At 39.2% G+C, this 18,449-nt stretch overlaps 2 protein-coding genes and 1 non-coding gene across 4 annotated transcripts in view; 1 reads left to right on the top strand and 2 right to left on the bottom strand.

Annotated features, from left to right (window-relative positions):
• Nucleotides 1–355: 355 nt before the first annotated feature.
• KRTAP8-1 (keratin associated protein 8-1) overlaps nt 356–18,449 on the bottom strand; it is a 47,823-nt gene continuing 29,729 nt past the window's right edge. For both annotated transcript variants that reach the window (XM_073894492.1, XM_073894530.1), the window contains one exon: nt 356–672. In XM_073894492.1, coding sequence (XP_073750593.1) covers nt 390–581 — 192 coding nt within the window. In that variant the 5' untranslated portion in view covers nt 582–672 and the 3' untranslated portion in view covers nt 356–389. The remainder of the gene's footprint in view (nt 673–18,449) is intronic.
• LOC112834658 (small nucleolar RNA SNORA29) lies at nt 3,065–3,182 on the top strand. Its single transcript, XR_003210982.1, has one exon. It is a non-coding gene; the product is annotated as a small nucleolar RNA SNORA29 (small nucleolar RNA).
• KRTAP7-1 (keratin associated protein 7-1) lies at nt 17,845–18,108 on the bottom strand. The gene has a single exon (XM_025867670.2). It carries the CDS (start codon nt 18,106–18,108, stop codon nt 17,845–17,847), a length of 264 nt encoding a protein of 87 aa, XP_025723455.1.

The following is an 18,449-nucleotide window of genomic DNA, read 5'->3' as shown; positions in this document are numbered from 1 at the left end:
ACTCAATGTAACAGAAAATATGCGCACACCAAGAAAGGAAACTGCTCAGGTAAGAGTATTATGCTGATTGAGACAAGTTTATTGAGAATTCAACACACACATCCACAACTTTATCAAGAGTCATGAGCGTGGTGAAAAATTCAGAAGAAATACATGTTTGGGCATCAAGTTTCCGAAAATGTCTCAAAGAACATCATCCAGGGAAGGCAGCTGGAGGCGTCATCTGCTTTTTCATCTCCTTCCCTCTGGACTCTGGTGCTAGGTCTGAGAAGCAGCAACTGGGAGGTGAAGGAGCAAAGGAGGACTCAAGAAGGAAGTAAAGGAGGGACGTGGAGGGGCGCCTCTCAGCCTTGGGAGAGAAGATTCTACGCCTCAGCAATTTCAGCAAATCAGTAGAGATCATATGGCCAGTATCTTCTGTAGCCGAAGTTCCCACAGCCATTGTAGCCATAACCAAAGCCATAGCCCACTGGGGAGTAGGTGCTACCGTAGCCACAGCCCACGCTGTACCCCAGGGGGTAGCCGTAGCTGCCCCAGTAGCATCCTGGGAAGACGGCACCGGAGAAGGTGTTGCAGTACATGGTGTCAGGAGTGGAGGGCTCAGGTAGCAGGGGAATGTGTCTTCTCTGTGTGATGAGTCCTCAGGCTCAGAACCTTCTTTATATACCCTGGCTGTGGGGTGTGGTTAAAAACACAAGGGCCTCATTTTCATTCTTGACACCAATTTTCATTCTTGAGACCACAAAAAGCTCATTAATTTGATTTGCTCTTGTGTTAGATGTCTTTACAGCCGATGAAGAAAGCTCTCACATCATAGAATACAAGGATTGGATCCCTTCAAACAAAGTGTGTCCTTCACTAAAAATGTATTGCAGTGACTTCAAAACACTGGCTCCTATAGACCCTAGATATAATTCTTTGTAAGCAGGCTTTATAAAACGAAGAAATGTTCTGAGGTTGTTAACTCTTATTCAGTCCTCTTGCTCACTGAATTTCCACAACACACAGGGTAGAATTCAATAAATTTGTGTTGGAATAAATTAATAAATGAAGTGATAATACATAGTGAGTCCAACTAAAACTCGAGTTATTTCTTAGTATTCACTTGGTTAAAGAATTCTTTTTTTGGTAGTGTGCAAAACAAATGCCATAGGGCTCATAGGAAAACCTCCTTTTTTATTTTTTTTCCCTATGTATAGATACTCTGTCTTAAAAACTGGTTAAAAATTTAATCTTAATTATAATCCCCACCTGAACTATATCTAACATCACATTTTGAGACCACTGCCTGAACTAATAATCTTATAATTGTAAAAAAAAAAAATGGAGTTTTTGTGGGTTAAATTTTTTAAAAGATGTATTTATTTTAGAGAGAGGGAAAAAGAGAGAGCTCACAAGTGAGCTGGGGGAGGGACAGAGGGAGAGAGAGAATCCTGAAGCAGAGTTCATGCTGAGCAGGGAGTCCAGAACCCAATGTGGAAATTGATGTGGGGCTTGACCTCAGGACCCTGAGATCATGACCTGAGTCAAAACCAAGAGCAAGCCACTTAACCAACTATGCCACCCAAGCGCCCCTTGAAATGAATGGTTAAATAAATATGATTTATTTTTAAAATAAATATTGAAAATAATAACGAAGTAAAAAACAGAAAAATGAATGGCAAATTTTATCCTGAAACGTATATTTTTTTTTGCTGGATCTAATAAAAGCAGATTATCTGACAAATATGACAATCTTGTGAAAGGCTAGGTGGCGTATTAAGTCAACAGGTCCCAGGACCAGGAAGGAAAGTCATTCCTCTAAATAGAAATTTGGTTCTCAAATAGGAGTGAAAGAAGGGACAAGATTGATGAAAACTACTTTGGGTCATGAAAGACCTAATAAACTATTCCAGGTATTTGCACTGAGATTGCCCATAATGGCACTTGGTAGAAAACTTACAGAATATACAGCAGAAGAGCACATACGGCACAGAAACAGAAAGGCACAGAGCTATAACGAATCATTCTTAGAAGACCATGGAAAGAATATGTATTACATACTGGACCCCAAAATTTTATTGTAGATCCCAGAGGTAGCTTTCCTCCCTGTCACCAGCAACAAAGACCTAAATTTCTAGGAGCACACAGAAGTCACAGGTTGAATCCAAAGGCAAGGTGCGACACCTGGAAAAATACAAAACTATGCCAGCATTCAAACCACTACAGGAGAGGCATTTTTGAAAATCCATGGTGCTGCACTACCATCTTTCTTCAAGAACAAAGCGCCATGACCACCTAGGTTTCAGCACTTAAAATTTGAACACTTCATGTGACTTACAGCTAAATAAGGTCAGGGAATTAAAATTAGCTTTTCTCCCAAAATATAAAGGTATTCAAGAGCAGGCCCTTCCCTGAAAGTCACAGAATGATTTACACTATCTTTCTACTCTCATCATATTGCTCTACTCCATAAAGAAAACCCCCCCCAAAAAAAAAGAAAAGAAAAAAAAAGAAAGAAAGAAAGAAAGAAAGAAAGAAAGAAAGAAAGAAAGAAATGATAACCTTAGAGAAAAAGAAAAATGAAACAAAAAATAGCATTATACAATGGGATGGAAAAAAAGATTTGTCAAAGTTCAATTATGATGCTCTGTTGAAATGAATTCTCCCCTCACCTGCTTACCCAATCTGGCAAGATATTAGCTATGCCCTCCATGGCACAATACCCAGCTCTGTATCTGAGTAGTAAGGGTGAATAAGAATTAAAATATGCCATCTTTTTAAAAACAGGACCTTGAGGCACCTGGGTGGCTCAGGCAGTTCTGCGTCTGCCTTTGCCTTAGGTCGTGATCCTGGGGTCCTGGAATCCAGCCCTGCTCAGCAGGGAGTCTGCTTCTTCCTCTCTCTGCCCCTCCCTACTTCTTGTGCACTCACTTTCTCTAGTTTCTCTCTCTCTCAAATAAATAAATAAAATATTTTTAAAATTAAAAAAAATAAAAACTTAGGCCCTATTTACAGCAAATATCCTGAATTTTCTCTAGAAAGTCTACAAAATTCCTAACACAAGAAAGTTTTAGTGAGACACATTATCAGCAAGTCATTTAAAAACATAACAAATTTGGTATAGATTAAAATTGCAGTGATCTGAAGAGGGAGGATTTATTTGTGTCCTCCTCCTCTATGAAGTGGCTGAACTGGAAATATAATAAAATAAGATAAAAATTAAAAATAACAAAACTAATAGCTAGCTTAATCCTGCATCGGTTCTATGGAAACTATATTCCGACATACGTATATCTAGGGAAGATCTAGGTTTTGTAAAGCATGCAGTTTATACAATGTTGAGAACCCTCTTTATGAAAAAGAACATAAAAAATATAAAATTAAGTACAAAATTAAACATGTGTTAAATGCTAAAAGAAATCACAAAAATTAAACACTAACAAAAATCATAAATATTACAAAATTCCAAAAGGTGTATTTTTACTACTTAACTGCTTGCCATACTTCTATAATATCTTTTCCATAGACTAGCTTCTGACTCCATCATTTCAAACTGTTTTCTCTACTACTCATCCTGTGCTGAATGCCATGGAGCAAATTCATACTGACATATGACCTCTGGTTCTACATCTTCAAGTCAAAAACTTTGGGTTAATTCGGGAGTGGATGGTAAAGAATTCCTGGAAGCCATTCCCACACAAGGATGTCTCAAAATAGCCTAATGAGACTCAGAAGTGACTGCAAACCACATAAATCTATCCCCCCATATCCAAATTAAATGTATCTCCTAGTCAACTTCTCTTTAAGCCAAATGTCAAAAAGACCCATGGCGCTCCAGAGCCTCCCAACAGGAGGGGAAGTGTGATGTAGGGAACCCCTCAGTAGAAAGCAATAGCTGTCTAAACCAGTTGCAGTAAAAATGTCTAGCTTTTGTGAGTGTCTGAAAAAAACAGGGTCATGTGACATGGAGGTTTGATAAAAAGAAAAATATTATATGGTCACATAAAAAATGACTCAGTATTAGACTAATCATTACTGGGGTGCCTAGGTGGCTCAGTTGTTAAGCGTCTACCTTTGACTCAGGACATGATCCCAGAGTCCTGGGATCGAACCCCGCATCGGGCTCCCTGCTCAGCGGGAAGCCTGCTTCTCCTTCTCCCACTCCCCCTGCTTGTGTTCCTGCTCTTGCTATCTCTCTCTCTCTGTCAAATAAATAAATAAAATCTTTTAAAAAAATCTAAAAAAATAGACTAATCATTACTGGATACTTATTGGATAAAGTTCATGACCCTTTCTTTTTTAATAACAATCTTAAGATATTATTTAATAAATAACTTGATTTCTCTTTTCATATTTCTTTGATTTTAAATAACGTCTGACATGAATAAAGACAGGAGAAAATCTTGCTCTTTGATTTTCTACAAAGGAGCAAGAAACATACTGTGTAGAGATCTTAGAGTCAATTTCAGCATGCACAGTAAGATAGTTCTTGTCTTGTAAGCTTCACAGATAAAGTTTCCAGCTTCAAAATATTATAATTCATTAGTAATGAGAGAGAAATTACAAGGGAATGTTTTAAATGAGTTTTAAAATATATGTCAGTGGTTACTCTGTAATACAAACATGATCTTTCCATTTATCTTCTCAAACACTTATTCTTACAGACATTTATTAGACATCTGCTGTGTTCCAGGTATGTTGTTAGGTTCTAGGGATCTGAAGATGAATGAGAAATGGTAATTAAAAGGAAAATGATAAATAAATGAATAAACAATGTTATACATTTTACCCTGAAAGTCCATACTGCCTTCTGTAGACTTCAGGGATGATGGAGAGAGTGAAACAAGTCTCCTTGAACTAGGAGGTAGTGGCCATGGAAAGCCTCCTTATGGAAGGGATAAATATTTGAGCTGGGTCTTGAAAATGGGTGAGTATTTGTTAGGGGGATAGTGGATTTAGGGAATATTCCAGAAAGAAGGGTTTTAAAGTCTCAAAGGTGTTAAATACTATAGTGTCTTCCAGGAGTCACAGACAATTCAAAGGGACCATAGCCATAGTGACAGGAGAATTAACAGAATCTGAGACTGAAAAGGTAATCGGGGGCATGTGAAACTGTATGAGCCGTGGAAGCAAAGGGTACCCCTAATGCACTCAGCTAGGGGTGGGTGGCATAATCAGCTTGGCATGTCAGAAAGATGGCTACTCTGTCAGTGTGGAGAATGAACTGAAATGGGGAAATCCTGGAGGTATGTATGAAGAAGACTGGGTTTAAAATTGTATTCACTAGGAATGCTTTTGGCTGCAAGTTACAAAAACCCAAGCTGAAGTCTGCTTAAACAAAAAGAGCTTATTTTTCATGACTACTAAGAAACAAGAATACAGGCCATTCCAAGAACACATGCATCAGGGCGTGGCAATGTCAGGGTTCACTGGCTTACTGCAGGGACCCTCTCAGTGCTCTCCCATTGGCTGTAGGATCACTACAGCAGGTGCACGTTCACATTCTAATGCATCAACATCCAAAACCAGGAAGCAAAAAATAGGACCTCTTCTCCCACAGCTCCTTTGTATTTACTATCTCCAAAGAATTCATTTCATATTTGCTTTACAGTGGATTCTCTCTGGCTCCCATAGTCTAGAACTGAATCACATCTCATGGTTGGGCTGTGAAAAGGATGTACTGGGCATTTTCTGCTGCTAGAGTGCAAATTGGTCTCTGCCAACCTAGCAAGAGGGAAAGGAATGGCCATTGGCTTGGTAATCAATAGAGTTACATTAAAACCATCACACTAAGTTAGGCAAGAAAGGATGGGAGCCTAAACTCAGGTGGCAGTATGAACAAGGGGATGGATTTAAGAATTGTTAGACAGGTAGATTTAACAGCTGTGGGCTAAAAATCATCTTTCAGGATTCTCACCCAATATCCCCACCAAGGATTCTGATGCAAGACATCCATGGAAGACACTGTGGAAGGAACACCAAAGGGAAGTGCTTCCCAATCTTTTTCCCATATAGCACACACAGTATATTACACATCTTTAGGATATAGTGGAATAATCAGGTGAGACTCACTGAGAGGATATAGCCAGGCCCCCAAACTCTGCTGCCTCAGATCCCGTCCAGATCAGCCAGAGGCTGAGACCAGCAGTACCTCCAGCACACCTGTAATTCAGTGCTGAGGTCCTCCTATTAGGCAACTCTGTAAGGCACTTGGGACAATTAGAGATAATAAAATAGCCTGTAGAGACAACATCTAATTACTGTTACAGGAAGCATATAAAGAGAACTGTCATGCTTCTATAATGAATGTGAAGTTATCCCAGGGAAGATACTCGCTCAGACCCTTGATTGTAATCCTCCTAACCATTGCTTTTCAGTTACTACTATCTGACAATCAAATACCATGACCCTCAAAATATGACTTCCCTTCAGTTAATTTACTAACTTGCATACAAAATTTAATTATTGTTCTCTAGATCCTCATACTCAGAAACTGTATCTGGTTTTCAATATGAAAAATGAGATCTACACCCATGCTGTGAGATGATACTATCTGAATAATAAGAATCAATACCCAGGAGTCACCCTTGACACCCCCTCATTTGCAAATACAATCTATTGCAAAGTGCTATCAATTTTACCTTCTAAAAGTCTCTTGAATCCATTAATTTCTAGCAATCTCCATTTCACTATATTTGTTTGTTTCCTATTACTTCCTAATGCTAAAAATTACCACAAACTTGGTAGCTTAACACAACACAAATTTGGGACACCTGGGTCCCTCAATTGGTTAAATGTCTGACTGGGGTTCAGGTCATAATCTCAGGGTCCTGGGATTGAGCCCTGCATCAGGTTCCCTGCTCAGTGGGGAGTCTGCTTGTCCCTCTCCCTCTCCCTCTCCCTTTATCCCTCCCCCACTCACGCTCACTCTCAAATAAATAAAATCTTTAAAAAAAAATTAAAAATAAAAAACACAAATTTATTATCTTAAAAGTCCCATGGCCAGAAGTCTGAAGTCAACATATAGGCATGGCTGGTTCCCTCTACAGGTTCTGAGGGGAGAATTTGTTTTCTAGCTTTTTTTTAGCTTCTATAGAGGCTACCTGCATTCTTTGGCCCATGGCTCCTTCCCTGCCTCCCTCCAATGTCTTGCTTCTCCTGCGCTACAGACTGTGATCCTCTTCTCTCCCTCTTATAAGGATCACATTGAACCCATCTGGATAATCCAGGATTATCTCCCCAAATCAAGATCCTTAACTTACTCACCTCTGCCTCACAAGCAGTGAGGTAGTGAGCCTAGTGGTAAGGTAAGCTAACAGAGTGAACAATTTGGGGTCCCATTTTTCAGCCTGATACATTACCCAATGAAAGCTATTTATTTATGTACCTACACTGCTACAGTGGCCTCAGAACTAGGCAAGTGACAGCTTCCCTCCTTACGATCTGCTTCCAATAACCAAAGCGTTTACAAAAGGCAGATCTGGTTATGATAGACACACATACACACACACACAAACACACAAACATACTCACATTAAAAATATTTCAATAGCTTCCCATCACCTTTAGGATAATGTTTTAAATTTATCTTTAAACTGACCTAAAAGCCTCCAACTCAATGCCTAACCTTCACCGTCTTTTAGTGCTTCAAAGGTACCATGTTCCTTCTAGCTCTCAAGCCTTGGCACTTGCTATATATTCTGATGGAATTCTTTTCCCTCTTCTCTCCCACCAGCCTCTAGACACCAGCTCAACCACTTCCTCTGGAAGGTCTTTCTGTCCTCCCCTGCATCATGGCATCATGGCATCATGGCAGACCACCATCTCCCCCACATCTGCAGTATGTTTCACAGTTGTCCTTTAACTTCATCTGTGTGACTGGTATCTGCTTCACTAACCTGCTAAATGATCAGCAAAAATGATGTCTTTAATCAGCCTTGATCCCTCAGTGCCTTGCTCACTACTAGGCATAGTGTAAATTTTCAATAATATCAACTGAGTAAATGAATGAATGAATATTCTAAACCTAATTTGGCCACGCACTTGCTGGGAGAATTTAGGCAAATTACTTTTCTGAGCCCCAAGCCATTTGACTGTAAAATGAGGTAAGTTGACTCCCTGGAACTCAACCATGGTATGATTTTCACATCAAAATCACAGATGACCCAAGATTACAGTGCAACCCTCTCTCATTGGAATTTGGTCAACTAAGCATGCAACTATATACGGCACTTTTGCTCACCGTATTTCACACCCCTGCTAAGACAAAGTAATGGGCTCCCAGCTGCCATCACTTTAAAAAGCAAAATGCAGTGATGGAATCACAGAAGAGAATTGTTGAAATCTCTGCAAAACGTTCCACCACAATAGTTTTCAAAATTTAGTCTGTGCAAGAATCTCCCTGGATGCCTGTTTTAAATGCACATTTCCAAGCTCATTCCTTTAGATTCTTATTCACTGGGTTGGGGGGATGGCCAAGGAACCTGTATTTTTAATAAGCAACCCAAGTGATTCCAGTAAAGGCAGTGGTCACACCTTGAGTACTTTGTAGCGTTCAGTGGTAAGCTATCTGAAAAGGTGTCCTCTTTAACAAAACACAAAACTCAAAATGACATGAGCACGAGATGGTGAAGGATAAAAAGGAAACACCTTCTTAGCCCGGTTTAATAAACCAGAGCTAATGTGACTTATTATCATGGCAAACTTTGCTTCCCAGAGACATTTAGCAATGTCTGGAGTCATTTCTGTTTGTCATGACTGGGGGGATGCTACTTAGCATCTAATGGGTAGGAGCCAAGGATGTTGCCAAACAGCCTACAATGTACAGGGCAGCACCACCCCCTGAACTCTCACAACAAAAAACTAGCCAGCCCAAAATGTCAATAGAGCCAAGGTCAAGAAACACAGGACTGAAGTCAAGATCGCATGCAGTCAAATATGATTACCAGACAATATACCCCCAAAGTGTCACATGACAGAGCCAGAACTTGCTGACCAAGTCTTAGGGCTAACTTGAGACGCAATTTCAATGCCTTGCTATCTCAGCACTTGTGGGGCTAAGCCACATTTGTGAGGCCACTTGGTTAATTATCAGAGCAAGCACCTAATTACTGAAGCTTGCCATTTGATGTAGAGCCCATGATGTGCCCTTAAGAAATAATGTGACACCACAGTAGTGCCTGGGTGCATAATAAGCTCACTGACTCTTGTCAGAAACACCTCACAGGTATTTTAACAACCAACATGAAAAGTCATTCCAAGGAAGGTATGTTTTTGCTGCCAGCTTTTAGTCACTGGTGGGATATGAAGGTCATTTTTAGCATCTACTCTCTATTCTTAGTAATGCAAAACAAGAAGCTGAGGTCCACTTTTTGGACACAAAGGGAGAGTTAGAGCCAGAAACTGGGAATGTGTGCAAATTGTAAGGAACAGCACAGCACCAACCTGTAAGCTGACTTAGTCCAGAGGATAAAAGATAAGAAATTATGATCTGCTGTGCTACCTCAGTGCTAAACAGCCTCACTGATGATTGGAAGCATGACACTTCAACATATTTACTCATTGGTTGCCCTTTGGAAGGCCTTAGGTGATGTCCTTCTGATGACCTTAAAAATCATATTTTATATTACCGCTACACAATAAATGATAGTAAACTTGAGCTACTGGAAGCATCATGTCCTCAAAGTCTTTGCTGATCCAAAACTAAATATACAAATAAATAAATTTAAATGTGAAAGTGAAAACCTATGTCCCAAAGATTTCTTTATCTTAAAATTTAAGGCTGCTCATGAGGGAAGCCTTGAAAATTCTGTAGTTGCGACCAAGTGCGTAGGATGCAGAAGCTTCAAAATGGAGATAATGAGGCACACTTGTAAAGAGATTACTAAGAGGGGAGGATGACTGGAAAGGGAGGAAGAAAGAACAGGACACTCTACTTCAAACGCTGTGGTCAAAGATAATGTCAGGAGTCTCAGGCACGTCACTGCAAAGGGACTGGTGTCTGAGAAATAACAGGGTATTTTAGAGACAACGATTCTCAACACGTTCGGGAGTCTTACAGAATATCCTAAGGGGTCTCTGCCTGGCAGGCCTTAGAAGCAAGAAATATTTCCATTTATCTAACAGAAAGTTCCCCTGCTTCCGTTTTAAGTGCTTTTCCTCTATCCACAGTGGAAATGAAAAACATAAACTAGTTTTTCTGTAAATAGCAATAAAAATAGAACAAAAGCATAGGAAAAATCAGACTTTTAAAAACTTTGTTTTTTGCTGAAAATGTTAATACCGTTTCATCAGTACTTTAGAGATCAAGAGTGAGATGTATGTCCCTCTCTACTTCCTTCAGGGTAAGAATCAACAGGACCGGGCCGGTGCTTAAACTTTACGGGCACATGAATCACCTGAAACGTCAAAGCGCAGAGTACAAAAGGAGCCCAGGGTTCTGCCTTTTGAATAAGCTCCCAGGTGATGCCAATGTTGCTTGTCCTCTGACCATATTTCAAGGAGCAAAGGATTAAGCTTTTTCTCTAGGGTTTAAAATCATTATATTAATCCAGCAAATATTTATCAAGTGTGTAGAAGACAGCAGTGGTGATAGAACAGTGAATTAAGCACAGTCCTTGTCCTTGAGGAACTTACAGCATACACACTCTAGCGAGGGAATCAAGGATGGTAAGAAAGATAATCAGCAGCCCTCACCTCATTAATAATAAACCAGAGCATTCCCCACATTCATACACAATCTTTGGAACATCAAATCAGACAAGGTAGGTCTGTGACAATGATGCAGTAAGACAAAAACAAGGCCACTCTGTAATCATGTCCAAGAACAGATGGAAAGAGGAACACTATTCAAACCCAGCATGACTAGGCATCATCATCAGTGACTGTTGCCTCTTGACCAATAACACATTTAGCCTTATTCTACCTCCACTACCTGTGTTTTAACAGGTAAAAACTGTTAAAACACCCAACCATAGAATTAGGCCTGCTTCCTGACAGTACATGTGGCAGGCAGAGTAATGGTCCCCCAAAGACGTTGTCGTCCTAATTCCGGAACCTGTGTATCTGTTATACTATGTGGCAAAGGGGAATGAAGGTTGCTAACCCACTGGCTTTAAGGTAGGGAGATTACCCTGGATTATCTAGGTGGGCCTAGTGTAATCAAAAGTGAAGGAGGAAGGTAGGAAGGTCAGAATCAGGGGGAGAGATTTGAAGATATTGTGCTACTGTCTTTGAAGATGAAGGAAGAGGACACAAACCAAAGGATTGGGGGCAAGCCTTTAGAATCTGGAAAAGGCTAGGAAATCGAATGAATGCAGTCCTACCAATGCCTTGATTTGAGCCCAGTAAATCCCATTTGGAACTTCTGACATCCAAAACTGTAAGAGCATAAATTTGTGTTGTTTTAAGCCACTAAGTCTGTGGCAATTTGTTACAGATAGTATCCAATACAGAAAAGACCACTGCCTCCTTTAGTCCTTTCCAGAATTACCTCATTCAAGCCCAAATCTTAAAACAAACCCCTCTTAAAACCCCCTTATTGAGAAATCCTGCAATTTCTCACGTTGCATCATTTCTGCTCTTGCAACAAGTTGATTGCAAGACTGCAGTGTGTTCCTGGGAGTCTTGGTCGGTGGACTTTGGCAATGTAGTGTGAACAGTATGATATTAAAGTAGAGGTGGGGCTTTCAAACTAACACAAGGGAAGTTCCCTGGGGTACAGGAAGCCTTTTTGAAGGATCTGTTGGAGTTAGATGAAGAAGGGGAGACAGAAGGGAGCAAAAACTACGGCAGGTACAATTGTGGGAGAAAGGAAAGCATGGTAGGGACATATAATAAGAAATGGGGCTAGAGGAATCGGTAGTCTTGTGAGCCACTAGTTGATCTTTATCCTGAAATCTGTAAGTAATCAAAAAACAACCTGAATTTGTGAAAGAAAGCCATATTATTAGATTCACATTTTGAGAGATGATTATATCTGATGTATGGAAGAGGGGTTGGGGACTGACTGGCAGACTGGATAGGCAGCTGTTGTAGTAATCCAGGTGCAAAATGACAAAGGTGTGAAGCAGACAGAAATATTAGGAATAAAGATCTAACAGCATTTCTTAGGCATAATGAGGAGGGGAAATCTAAGGACTTGATATCAGGGTAGAGAATGGAGCCTAATACTCACTAAAATTTATTTGGCAAGCTTGTGAACTAATGGAGGATCTTGATAATCTTGGTTATGGTCAAATCAGCAAATACCAAGTTAACATTCTGCCTCTCTTATCAGTGATAAAAGGATGGGCTCAAAAGGAATCTGGAAACCCCAGGTTGAGAGTTGGTTCAAGTCTCAGCTTTCTCACTTGGTGATTTTTGCCCACAGGAAAACTGCTTAATTTACACCAATTTCTTCATGATACCTGATCTCCCAAGGTAATTGTCAGAATTAAATAGAATTCAGTATTGGTAAGGATGTGAAGAAAAGGGAACCCATCTGTACTGTTGGTGGGAATGTAAATTGGTGCAGCCATTTTTGAAAACAGTATGGAGGGTCCTCAAAAAACTTAAAAATTGAATTACCATATGATCCAGCAATCCCATGTCTGGGTATATATCCAAAGAAAATGAATAATAATAATTTGGAAAGTTATCTGCACCCCCATGTTTACCGCAGCATTTTTTACAGTAACCAAGACATGAAAGTAACCTAAATATCCATTGATGGATAAATGGATAAAGAAAATTGATAGATGATAGATAGATAGATAGATAGATAGATAGATAGATAGATAGGATAGATATATGATATATAATGGAATTTTATTCATGTAAAAAAGGGAAACGTTATCATTTGCAACAACATGGATGGTACATTATGCTGAGTGAAGTAAGTCAGACAGAGAAAGACAACTACCACATGATGTCGCTTATATGTGGAATCTTAAAGATGGAAAAAGCAAAAACTGAGCTCATAGACACAGAGAACAGATTGGTGCTTGCCAGAGCCAGGGGTGGAGGGTGGGCAAAATGAGTGAAGGTAGTCAAAAGGTACAAATTCTCCAGTTACAAATAAGTTCTGGGGATATAATGTACAGCATAGTAACTATAGTTAATACGGTATTGTATTTTTGAAAGTTGCTTAGAGAGTAAATCTTAAAAGTTCTCATCACAAGAAAAAATACTTATAACTATATGGTGATGGATATTAACTAGACACTGTGGTGATTATAATATATATAAATATCAAATCATTATGTTGTACAGCTGAAACTAATATAATGTTGTCAATTATATCCCAATAAAAAAAGAATTAAATAAGATTCTATGGAAGTATTTTGTGAACTGTAAATCACTATGTAAATATAAGGCATAATTATCAATGGCATAAGAAGTGACATTAAGCAGGAATAGTTCTGAAAAAGAGTGTTATAACTCTAAAAGCGCTATATAACTCATTTTAGAGTGGAGGGTTGGATTTGGAGTCAGACACTCCTTGGCTATATCTTGGCATTTTTTTTCTTTACAAATGGATGATACAGCTCAAACAAATTATTTAACTTTTTAATATCAGTTTTCTCTTCAGTAACATGGATAGGTAATGAAGCCAACCTCAAAAAAAAAAAAAAAACTACTGTCATGCAAATAAATAGGGAAATTAAACCATCCTTGTGCCTGTCACATCATTACTGCAGGAGGAAAGGAGACAAATTGTTGTACTTAATCCCTTCTTGTGCTTTTTAAGGTATTTATACTTTTTAGCTTCAAGATGGCAGACAGGGCTACCTGAGTGGCACAGCTGGTTAAGCATTCAACTCTTGGTGGTTTAGGCTCAGGTATGATCTGAGGGTCGTGAGATCAAGCCCTGAGTGGGGCTCCATGTCCAGCAGAGTCTGCTTGAATTTCTCTCTCCCTCTCCCTCTGCCCCTCCCACCCCCTTAAAATAAATAAATCTTTAAAAAAAAAGAAAAGATGGCAGACAGACCAAACAGACTTTGTCCTTTCCCCTCCCCAGAACCCATTCAATTATAATAAAAGGTAGAAGCCAACAGTGACAGAATTGTAGGAACAATACTGATAAGAGGGATTAACTAAGTGTCTGGATGATGCGAAGGAGATGGAAAGAAAACAGAAAGAAAGAGGAAACCATAGCACAGACCATGAAAGGGGGCTATAAGCAAAGAGCAAGCTGATCTTCCCCTTCAAATCCGCAGAGAGAATCAGGATTGCAACACACAGGAAAATATAAGGATTGGGGCTAAAACAGAGATAGGGTGGTTAAATGCAAATCTAGTTAAAGAACAGAAGTGTTCAACCTGTGGGCAACCAGTATGGTCACTTGAACTTTAGAACAAATGACCTTTGCACTCTGGCATTTGGGGGCCCCCCACCTCGCTGCCAACCTAAGGGCCAGCCAGCCCCTCTTTTACCTTAAATGAATCATTTTTGAACTCTCCCCCATATGCAGAGCTCCAGCACAGCTTTTTAGTGTATCATTAAATCTGAAAGGATGATTGATAGTCATAGCAATGATTGTTATAGCATATGATAAGGTATAAATGAGCATATATAGCAACAAGTTTCTAAATTGCAGTCTTCACTTACGGGATCTAGAGACCTGGAGTAATCACTGATTCTATGACTGCTGCAGAGAAGTTCAAGATGAGCCTGGAACATTCTGTTGAGCCAGAAATTAAAGAATTGATCAAATGGTGATGGGGCCATTTCTAAGGAACTTAGGAGCCTGTGTGAAGGTTTTCCCACTGTCCAAATCTGGGGCAATCTGAGCATCAAAAGTAAAAATAACATTAACAGATTATAACATATTGAGCAAAATAAGAATCCACAAGCTTATGTTGATATAAATATTGATACAAATAAGCACACAAAAAACTAAATAGGGAAAAGAAAGTTCCTTCTTATGGTAGAATGCCAACTAATAAATAGTAGAAGGATATATAAAATCAAAAAGTTGCAAATAAATCCTAAAATTAGTGGGTACAAACTTGATAAGCAATAGGATGTTTACATAGCGTCAGAGTATCAACACACTAGTTATCAATGACAAAAGAAATGAAGAAGCATGAAAGATGCTACTTTTACCAAGTGATCAAAATTCATACCAATCAAATTTGCATAAACCAACATCATGCGACTCCTGATAGGACGCACCAAGAAGAACACAGCATTGCTTCTATGACATTCCTAACAAAGATGTTTAAAACACGAACCTAATCATGAGGAAAGTCAGACAAACCAAAACCAAGGGACATTTTATAAAATAATCAACCTGCATCCTTGAAATTGGCTGAGGTTAAGAAAGACAGAGAAAAGCTGAGGAACTGATGCAGATTAAAGAACTTAAGGAGACACACATGATACTGGCTCAGATCCTGCAGGGACAGGGGAAAAATAACTCCTAGGGACAAATTGGAACAATTAACTAAGTTTGAGTATGTACTGTGGATTAGATAACAGTATTAATATTAAATTTTCTAATTTTCATGATTATTCTGCTTTTGTTCTAAGGACAAATGGTCATGATACCTGAAATATATTCTGAAGTAGATTTGTTACCCTAAATATTATATATATTATACACACACAGTACTGTATGTATATCATATTATATATAGTGATAAAGTAAGTGGGGCAAAGTGTAAACATTTAATAAATCCAGGCATGCAGAATTTCCTTGCACTGTCATGGCAACTTTTCTGTGAATCTGAAATTACATCAAAATAAAAAAATATCTAATTGACAAAACACAAAAATGATTATGGTTTTAGAACAATGACACTTTATGTAAATGTTAGCCATGATGATAGAATCTAGAATCTTATGGTTGGTAGAGATCCCAAATCATCCATTTAGTACTTGATGCCCCTGGAATCTCCCCACCAGTAGGTCTGTCTACCTATTTGTTGGAATGTTGCCAGTGAAAGCCCACTTCACCTCCAGATAGCCCAATTCTTTTTCCCTTTTGCACACACATGTCTGTCTCCATATGTAACTCTTAACTCACCTCTCTCATGGTCATGTTTAAATACCCAAACTTCCCTTCTATGCAAGTTTACCACACTGTTTATGCTATGTTCATATGGACAAAGGCAAATAATAACTCCAAAGGACATTACTGGAGCAATTGAAAAAAATTGGAGTATGTACTGTACTTAGATAATAATATATCAATATTAATTTTCTCATTTTAATAATTATACTGTCCTTGATTTTAGGCTAAATGCCTAAGGCTAAATGACCATAGGCTGTCTCCTATTTTAAGTCCTTGGGAAGAACTGAGTAAAGAATATCTATTTATCTTTGTATAATCATTTATAGCACATTAGTTGGTATAAAATAGGAGACTATTAAGTGCTCTTTATATATTGAATAAAGTATATTTAAATCTTCAGGGCAAGGATTATGTTTTATTTGTCCCTACGTCCCCCAAATCTTAGGACAATCTTTGGCCTTGTGTCTACTTGGTGAGTGTCTATTGAGTGAGCATCTCTTGAAAACAGCTTCTCGGGCCAGTCTCTATTTAGGTGGTTTTTATAGTCCCCAAATTCTTAACACAGTGGCCAGAGTCCGGTATTATTTCATGCATACATGAATGAACTTTATATTGGATTATACTATATTTTGCACCCAGAGAGAAGAGATTTAACAAGTCAATGAGCAATTATGGAGCACCTTCTCTGAGAGAGGCAGGGGTGTAATAAATACTTGATATGTGAATGAGTAAGCTTTCATTCAAACAAAGTATTGTGCTTCAGTAAAGCAGAGATTTTTCAGGAGGCAAGACCAGAAGCATTTTCTAAGTACAAACCACTTATCATTTCAAGTGCTTTTGATGGCAACTATCATTCCAAAGAACGAATGCTTCATTTTTAATACAGCTATATGTATAATCAAAAGTGAAGAGGATGGGAAAAATAAGACTCATCTATCAAAAAGGAAAAAAAAATATTATGTGATTTTAGCTGTTGGCTTCCCTTTATTGAACAAATCTTAGAAACTCCTAAAAACAAAGATTCGTAACTAAGTCCATTTAGTTGAAATTCTTCCAACAGGCTGTGGGGTTCAAATCCCTCTGGAGCTGAGTTCCATAAAGAGCAGGGAAAAGGGGAAAGAATCAAAATGGGATTGTGTCCCTAATGAAAGAAGGAAAGAAATTTTTGAGCATTCAACAGCTAAGCAACGTTCCTGCTTATAATCGGCACAGAGAAACACTGACAATGGCAGTGTATTTTGGATTTAATTTAGGACACTTTTAAGGCCTTTTTAGAAACTGAAATCTTAACATTAAGGGACAAAATAATTAGGCATCACCCTATCCTGGTGTACAGACTGAACTCAAAATAAGATTTGGTTCAAGTCAGCCATTAGAGGTTGAAACTGGCTGAGGAATTCAAAAGCATAAAAGCAGAGTAAAATAAATAACAGGAGCAAAAATATGTGTGCTGAATGAAATTTATTTATTTATTTATTTATTTTATTAAGAGACTGACAGCAAAACCCCCTTCTACCCTACCCACACCCAATTGTGATACATTGATGTCAATGTAGAATTTAATAATACAGGAGCAGAGCAACTAGAAGAGGCAAACTACTTGCTTCACGCCTAAAATTCAGGTTATGTGGGAGAACCACATCTTGCTCTCCTTGGCTGTAGGTGAGCATCAGTTCAGCATTGGATGCCTGGGTGGCTTGTTCAGCATCATCAAAGACCAGGAGCTCAGTAAGAAGTCAGCAAGAAGACAGAGGCTGTATCTCCCACGCACACCTGGAGGCAGGAAGACAGTCATTGCTCTTCAGGTTGGTTCGCACACAGAGAATCGCTGGAGAGTTCTGCAGTTGCCTGGAGACTTGGGTCCATCAGTAAGTGCTGTAGCCGAAGCCAGAGTTGGAGCCCCATGGCCTGAAACAGCTGCCGCCATAGCAACAGCCCCTGTTGTACATGTTGCTACCACCAAAGCTGTAGCCCAGGGAGCTGTAGCCATTGCATCCATAACCATAGTTCAGGGGAGAGCCCAGGGGCACGACGCAGTTCAGGGGGGTAGCCCTGAAGGTCCTGTGGAAGTTGGTTCCATAGCAAGGATAGCCAGGGAAGTAGCTTCCACAGCAGAAGAAACGAGTCATGGTGGCAGGAGTTGAGGTGGAATAGGATAGATGGGGAAGAGCAAGTTACCCGAGTGTGAATGCAGGTCTCCTCCTGCAGAAGGCTTTTTATACCCCCAGCTGGTGGGCATGACACAGTTGTCTAAACATCTTTCCATTAATTTGCATAAATAAGTCTCTTATTTGGTAATAAAATGCACATAAAGGAACCCACAGACTCATGGCCCACATTTTTGTTGGCTTTTCTATTGGCAAAGGAATGTGCGGTATCTTCAAAGCCAGGGGCCATCCCTGACAGGCAATTGAATTCTTTTCATCAGTGCCCCATCATTTAACTACCCTTCTGATTGCATCATGTGAGA

This window comes from Callorhinus ursinus, unplaced genomic scaffold, assembly GCF_003265705.2.
Source record: "Callorhinus ursinus isolate GAN/ISIS: 27379988/994484 unplaced genomic scaffold, GSC_fseal_2.0 scaffold1, whole genome shotgun sequence".
NCBI classification, from domain to species: Eukaryota; Metazoa; Chordata; class Mammalia; order Carnivora; family Otariidae; genus Callorhinus; species Callorhinus ursinus.
The sequence above is the reverse complement of the archived record's forward strand: the minus strand, read 5'-3'. Positions and strand labels throughout refer to the sequence as shown.

What these genes read in the sequence shown, in the direction of transcription:
- KRTAP7-1 (XM_025867670.2), bottom strand. Translation starts at nt 18,108, where the DNA reads ATGACTCGTTTCTTCTGCTGTGGAAGCTACTTCCCTGGCTATCCTTGC.